Here is an 8,302-nt window from a genome sequence, read left to right on the forward strand (position 1 = left end):
GGAGTAAGCCAGGCTCCACGGTACGTTTCGCATCGATATCGTGCCGCTAAACTCTATCCAGGGAGCCTAACTTCAACAGGACGGCAGGCCCGAAGATAGCCCACCCAAACCACGACAGGACTGGACACCAAAATGCCACAAATACCTCTGACATACGCAGAATAAACGGCAAGTAAATGCAACAGAATACGCCAACGTTACGCACACTTTATGGGTAATAAAGACGCAGTTTAAGCTGCTGAAAGTCAACTGAAAATCCGAAAAATAAGCACCATATACGCAACAAATGATTACCTTTACACACACGTATATTGGCCGTAAAAGTGCTTCAATTAGAAATAAACGTGAACTTTAAATACGTTATAAGAGCATTTTAAAAAGTATTTATGACAACTTTAAGCAGCTGAAAGGCTACGTGAAAACCGGAAAATACGGATCCATCCGCACCTTTCCGTCATCTTTACACACACTTATATGAGCCGTAATAAATGCTTAAAGAATGAAAATACGTCAACTTTACTTTCAATTTAGAAATATTTTCATCCTTATTTAAGACATCTTTAAGTGCTTAAAGGCTACGTGAAAACCGGAAAATAAGGATCCATCCGCACCTTTCCGTCAACTTTACACATACGTATATCATCCTTAAAAATGCTTAAATAATAAAAATACGTCAACTTTACATACAATTTAAGACTATCTTTATCATTATTTAAGACATCTTTACACACACTTATATGAGCGGTAATAAATGCTTAAAGAATGAAAATACGTCAACTTTACTTACAATTTAGAAATATTTTCATCCTTATTTAAGACTATCTTTAAGTGCTTAAAGGCTACGTGAAAACCGGAAAATAAGGATCCATCCGCACCTTTCCGTCAACTTTACACATACGTATATCATCCTTAAAAATGCTTAAATAATAAAAATACGTCAACTTTACATACAATTTAAGACTATCTTTATCATTATTTAAGACATCTTTAAGTGCTTAAAGGCTACGTGAAAACCGGAAAACAAGGATCCATCCGCACCTTTCCGTCATCTTTACACATACGTATATTACCCTTAAAAATGCTTAAACAATAAAAATACGTTAACTTTACTTACAATTTAAAAATATTTTAATCATCATTTAAGACATCTTTAAGTGCTTAAAGGCTACGTGAAAACCGGAAAATAAGGATCCATCCGCACCTATCCGTCATCTTTACACATACGTATATTATCCTTAAAAATGCTTAAATAATAAAAATACGTCAACTTTACATACAATTTAAGACTATCTTTATCATTATTTAAGACATCTTTAAGTGCTTAAAGGCTACGTGAAAACCGGAAAATAAGGATCCATCCGCACCTACGGAAAGACCACGTAACGTCGATCTTTACGTACCCGTATAAAACGTGTATAGATGCGTAAAGACGGAATATACGTTGACTTTAAGCATAGTTTAAGCATCCGTAAATACCGTTTTTCGTGCCGTGATACCCGCTGGTTTTCAACATCCCAGCGAAGCTCAGCAAAGCAAATTCCGAGCACACAACTGAATTCGAAGACCGAGGAAGCTTCCCGACGCCTGCAGCAACCAACCCACAAACTCGACGCCAAACTACAGAAGATTACAAGTCTTTCACACCGAGTGACCAGCCTGCGGTGTCTCTGATGTCCACAGTCCAGGGCAGTACTCCCCAGACTATAAATCTTGGGCCAACCGCATCCGGACCAGTGCCTCCAGCTTTTCTTCCCCTGGCTAGCGCTGTTGCCTCAATATTGGCAGGGTTTCTGTTCTTGGTACTCCTTTATACAGGGTACCTGTTGAAGAGGCGCCGACTGAAATCAATACGTTTACAGGCCAACACCAGCAATCCTAGTGATGCACGTGTTTGGGTTCTCCCGGGCGGTACTTTGCCTAGTCTGTTTAGGTCTGCTTCCCTCCCTGCTGTATCACACACAAGCCGGGAGGATCAGAACGACACCGTCTCCTGTATGTCATTGCCAGCAGTCATACGTTCCATTCAGCCCTTTTACAGTGAAATTCCAGACCATGTAGCTGCTGCTCAGCGGCCTCTGCCTGCCGTCCCTGACACTCACAGGGATGGTCCTGACAGTCACAGTCCAGAGGACGAAGATCATGTGTACGAACCTGCCGCTCCATGCCCTTCGCCTGCCCTCCTTTACACTCACATGGATGGCCGAAGTGTTGCTGAGTTAGCTCCTGTGTACAACCGTCAACACACTGCTGGTATAAGGCATGTTGTTGCTTATAAATCAATGGAAGGAGCCGGGTACCACTGCGATAACACTTACACCCACTTGTCACTGAGTGTGGCAAGAGAGGGAGCCCGAAGGCGGGCATCCTTACCTATCCTCACTTTTAACACGTATTGGCCATGGGAGATCCCGGGGGAGGAATCCCGAAACTCAGCATGCCAAGAGCCTTTGGCAACTTTACCAAACACATACTGGCCATGGGAGATGCTTAGCTATGGGGAGAGCACCCGTAACATACCTAGTCGGGAACAACTTCCCCTTCTACCGTCTGATACGTACTGGCCTTGGGAGATCCCAGGGGAAGGGGCCCGTAATACGCGACGACGAGGATCCCTCCCTAACACCTACTGGCCATGGGATATCACTGTTGAGGGGAGTCAATCCATACCTCGTCGAGAATACTTGTCTACTCTCCCTGATACGTACTGGCCTTGGGAGATCCCAGAGGAGGGGGGCCGTAACACACGACGACGAGGATCGCTCCCTATTCTCCCTAACACCTACTGGCCATGGGATATTCCTGGGGAGGGGAGTCAATCTATGCCTCGTTGAGAATCCTTGCCCACACTCCTGATACGCACAGTCTAAATATAAGGGATGGTCCCCATAACATGCCTTAGAGAAGATCCATAAAAATCATCTCTAATGATCCTCTAATGTCTGCTAACTTTGGAAATCCTGAGAGACAGAGTTCAAGAAAACACAGAATATCAAGAGCGTTTAGGTTGATTCACACACTACGAGATATCTGTGGTATTCATCGATGCCAGACCCCACTACTTTCAAACATATCTAGACCAACACTAAGCTAACACCCATGGAAAGAGAAAATGCTACAGAAAATGTTTTAAAAATGTATCTTGGGTGACAATCGTTCAATTTCGTGTTCTATGTGTGTGATGTGTGTCGTGTACTACTATAGGAGATGTAAATAATAGAAGCCAGACGTTTGTTGTTGTGCGGGAACATAGAGATTGGTGTTAATGCCAAGTTAATGCGGCCAAGCTTGGATGTCAAATATTTTGGGGAAAAAGACCCAACCTTGATGAAGCTGGTACTTAGTGCCAGTTATCATAACGCAGCATAAGCAAAGAAATTCCATAGGGAAAACCTTTTACAAAAGTGGTGTTTGGTAATCCTGCAAAACAAGCCAACCGGACCGAAAAAAAGATAGGCAAGTTTCTGGTCAGAAGACTAGCAGAAAAGCTGACAAGTTATGTCTTTCTTTGTTTAAAATGGCGATGGTTTAGTCTTAAACCTACCAACCAATCCACAGGTGGACCATGTATTCTGCACAAATTCAAAGGGCGCGAAGCCGTCGCCACATAACCGGCGGTGACCCATGTATGAGACAGGTGATCCGCCGAGCCGGGGTTTGCCCGGGCATTTATCATTACAGGTGCCGAGGCCGCTGTGGGCGCAGGCCTAGAGGAGCCGGACGGCGAGCCCGATGGGTCCTTCCCGGTGGGAGGAGCGCTAGGGCGAGCCAACCGTAAAGCAGTACCCCGCCCCAGCCTTGTCGGGGCGAACACCGTCAATGATATAATTTGGGCTAGCAATGTGAACAATAGTGATGACAACGTAAAAAGACACTGCCATGGCGACAATTACTCTCCAAGCAGAGGTTTGGGTTTTGGCGTGTTTTTAGGCTTTTTTTTTATCGGGGTTTCTTTTTTGCACTGAAATTTGGAGGGGGGGGGATAAGCCAAGCCAATTACTCTCCAAGCAGAGGTTTGGGTTTTGGTTTATTTTTGGCGTGTTTTTAGGCTTTTTTATCGGGGTTTCTTTTTTTGCACTGAAATTTGGGGGGGGGGGTGAAAACTAAGCCAAGACTTGCTTGGAGATTAGGCGACAATGGTCTCTGTTGGTGTTTTCGCTTTTCATTACTTATAGCCTATGAAAGCTATTAAAGCATTTCTTTATAAATTATACTAGAAAGCTATTATGGCATTTCCTCATAAATTATGCAAATGAGGTTCTGATTTGGATAATTATCTTAGAACATGTTCACCTACACGTAACTTCAAAATGTGGTAAGTATGGAATACTCAGCAGTTCAGATTATGAACTTTTTCATTTTCTCATTAATTATGCAAATTAGGTCTTCATTTACATAATCAATATCTACCGACGTTCCTCTCCTTATCAATTACATGTGTCACAAGTTTGAACGATCCTATCTTGGAATACAGCACATTTGTAGACTTTCATCATCAATTATGCAGATTAGATTCTCACTGGTCTTGACATAAATGTCTTCGTCAGAAGGACTATGAAATTGTCTCGCCGGAGTGTGGGGAACTGCGGATTTTGCGATATAACTCTGGAAGGCATGATTCGACGTCCATGATTTTTGGCAGGCATATTACCGCTGTTGAGGCCAAAGTCAAGTACAAATTTCGGCTTCGTGGGGGGTCCGTGCGTCACGTTAGTGTACCTTTTGTGTTTGTGGCTTGTTAGCAAGATAACTCAAGTATTTGTAAAATGTTGATTATAATTCTTGTTGTGGTGCTTACTATTGTCGGGACCAAGGTTAAGTTCGTTACTGAGCTTCGTGGGGGGTTTCGTTGTGACTATAGGGGGCATTTTGTTAATTTTCCTTGTGAGCAGGATAACTTTTGTATGTGTGGATGGAAGTTAATGAAATTTGATAGGCATATTACTGTCGTGGTCTCCAAGATTGAGTTCAAAGATGAGAGTCGTGGAGGTCGTTATGTCCCCGTAATAGGACCTTTTGTGTTTAGAAATCCCCCACCTACATCTGCTTGGAGACAAACGACAGCTGGATATAGCCGGGGAACCCCATAATGGGATGGGATCAAATGACGTTACATTGAGGGATTGTACTATAACTTCAGCAGGGGGAGGATAGGTTGGACATATGTCAGGTTATTTTCTACGGCCACACCAAGTAATTGCTTATAATGGATGACGTCCACTGGAGACCTTAAATCTAATTGGCAAGCGCGCAATAAAAACACGAAGGGCCGAAAAACGAGATGCCTAGATTTGGAATATACTAACTGTAGAAGTACAAATGTTAGGACACAAAGAACACAAGAAACAAGTCTTCTATTTGTCATAAAGACAAATTAACAAAACAGCAGTAGTCACCCTGTTCTGATTCTTTCCTTTATAACATCTTCTCTTATTATATTTTGCGGCGCTGTCGTGACACTTTCAACACAGAAAGAATTTCTTGAACGTTTTGTTTTTCCAGTAACAGTCCAAACTCAAATAACGTGTGGGGGGGGGGCTAACACGGGTGACGACGCATCTGTATAATCTGCGGCAAACCGTTTCAGGGTGTTCTGTACCATAATAGTACAGAGATTCTTTTGTTCTTTAGACCAAATTGATTATTAAAAAGAGTGAAGAATACGCATGTTAATTTCTCTAGAACGATGTACCTCTGACGAAGACATGAGATCTCCGACCTCTAGTTGTCTTTAATTATGTCAAGCACCACTTAAGCTACATAAATGCCAATAGTCACGACGATCTGTCAACCTGTTCTCGAGTTATCCTAAATCAATCAATCAATCAATCAATCAATCATCCGCGGGCATCATGGTCTGATGCATAGCGGCTACAGTCGTGCACAGGTCCCGCCAGGTTGCTCTGTCACCGGCACAGACCCTCCAGTTGTCTCTGACACCCAGCTCCCCAAGTGTGGGGAAGAGCTGGTCTGGTCCTCCCTCAAAGATTTTTAGGCAACCGCCCCTGCAGTTCCCGAACAAGCTGCTAGGGAACATAAACTCATAACACTTCTTCCTGAGCAGAAAAGCTTTCGACCATTCAAAATTCGTGACACCAGTACTAGCATGCCAATCGTAGGTTCCGCTCCTGTATATCATAAGAAGCGTTGAGGGAGCCCAAAATGTAATGATTTTGAGGTTTTATCAAGACCTGTCCACCTACCTACCGATTTTCATGACCTGTGCAAACATTCCTGTACAATTCTTGCAGACTGCGCACAACAATATACGATTACGATCCCCCTGAAGCAACATGCTACATGGGGTATAACCAGTAGAACTGACCAGGATCATGTTGATATACATATACATATACATATACATATACATATACATATACATATACATATACATATACATATACATATACATATACATATACATATACATATACATATACAGCTTACATGGACTCTTTGAGTTGCCAAAGTAAAGGTAGTAAAAGGTGAAGGTAGTCCGTAGCCTTTTTGATGCTGTAGGACCAACAAGCATGACCATCATTTATGCTCATGTTTCGGATAGAAGGCATCCGCAAGAAGAGTCCCACAGTGGCAGGACAGGTAACTCGGCCATCCACGGAGAGCCAGTATGGCACATGGGGCGGGTAGTATGTCGTTGGATGCGATGGCGGGTGATATTTGGGAGCGTTTTCTTCTACAACAGAACATTTTGCTTTTCAGACTAGAACAGATGTATGCGTTAGTCCATCTCAGAAACTAAGACTACTGAAAGACAAAGAAAGCAGCAGGTTCCGAACACACATACAACAATTGACGTAAGAGCGTCACCTTGCCCATCCTGCAATGGCACAGTGAAACGGGAAATTGCTGAGCTATGACAGCTCTTACATGGCCCTAGTAGCCAACAATAGTGCACTAGGGGGAGAGGCAGTGTTCGGAGCGGCGGTGACCGTTAGAACCCCCTCTCGTGATCCGGCTCGAGCTCCATGAACGAAGGATGAGGCACGGGGATCAGTGAAAGGCGCACCATGAAACTGTTGCCGGTGGCTGACATGCTGCTGATGAAATGTTTCTCTTGTATGGTCGTGACTATGGCATTTATCCCCCAATGTGGAACTTTTGGGGAATAACACGCTGCATCGATACACCACTATTAATAAACGTACCATAGTCTGCAACCCAGCCCATGCGCCATGCTGCTCTCCGAGTTTTGTCAAGTAACAAACCTCCATGAAGGGCTGTCCTAACTAAAGTGTGAAATGGTGTGACGCTTCATGTGATGCCTGAGCTAGACGAACATGGTCTGTTTACAATGGTAGTTTGATTCCTTTAAAATGTACAAAACTATACTAAATCTCACTTATATTTACGCAATTTTTGAAAGGTCCTTAATTTGGAATCTCCAAAAATTTGCGTAATTCTAAGGACCTCCAAAAATGCTGGAAAAAGTAACCTCCAAAAATTGTTCCAAATCATGAATCATAATACTATACATAATGAAGCCTTGTTAGCAAACTTTTACAGTGTACATGTATGTACGTAGATGTCACAGGCTAAATGATCGGCTTATTATTAGCATGGAGCGCGCCATGGAATCGAAATTCTTTCAACTTGAAAGTAAGGAAATTCCTTTAGGGTGAGCATATTCATATACATGTATTAGTAAAAAGCGTGAATATTTACTTCACAGCGCTTGTTTTTGTAAATCTAAGTAGGGAGGTTAAAATTTTGATTTTTGATGTAAAGTGATAGAAACCTTATATTTGTTCCTTTTGTACACTTCTACATAGAATAAATGCAAACGTTTGATGTTGCTATGTATTTGCTGAATTAGACGTAACACCATTTACAGTGCACCGTGTTATATGTCAAATTCCTGTAAAACAACCTCGTTTTAACAAAGTTGCTAGAGACTAAATAAAGATACGCACATTTCAAATTTTATTGGTGTGATTGCAACTTAATCAATAATTTGTGAATCTCCTCAATTTGATTAAGCAAACATCTCCACACTACCCTGGAATGACACCTGTCACTCACGTACTTGTCTATCTAACAGGCCTAGAAAAAAGAATCCGCCCATTGACTGACCTGAATAGGTCATTTAGCGCAGATAGATTCACTTTCAGCACGTCAAAAATGCGCCATGATACAGTTTAACAGTAACTCAGTCACAGACAGTTACCACTTAGCTGAGAACAGAGGTTTCTCTGTCAGCTTGAGGTGAGTGGAAAGATTTTTTGGCGTCACCTTTGCAAAGAACACTACTCGTTGCGTATTGTTTATTCATAATTTGTGTGTTGTA

At 42.4% G+C, this 8,302-nt stretch overlaps 1 protein-coding gene across 1 annotated transcript; it reads left to right on the forward strand.

The window, feature by feature from the left end:
* Nucleotides 1-1,615: 1,615 nt before the first annotated feature.
* LOC109473362 lies at nucleotides 1,616-2,831 on the forward strand. The gene has a single exon (XM_019773226.1). The coding sequence runs from the start codon at nucleotides 1,671-1,673 to the stop codon at nucleotides 2,829-2,831; it is 1,161 nt and encodes a 386-aa protein (XP_019628785.1). The 5' UTR covers nucleotides 1,616-1,670.
* The last annotated feature ends 5,471 nt before the right edge of the window (nucleotides 2,832-8,302 follow it).

Source organism: Branchiostoma belcheri, unplaced genomic scaffold (assembly GCF_001625305.1).
Source record: "Branchiostoma belcheri isolate BF01 breed outbred unplaced genomic scaffold, Haploidv18h27 scaffold3, whole genome shotgun sequence".
Taxonomy (NCBI): Eukaryota; Metazoa; Chordata; class Leptocardii; order Amphioxiformes; family Branchiostomatidae; genus Branchiostoma; species Branchiostoma belcheri.

What these genes read in the sequence shown, in the direction of transcription:
- LOC109473362 (XM_019773226.1), top strand. Translation starts at nt 1,671, where the DNA reads ATGTCCACAGTCCAGGGCAGTACTCCCCAGACTATAAATCTTGGGCCA.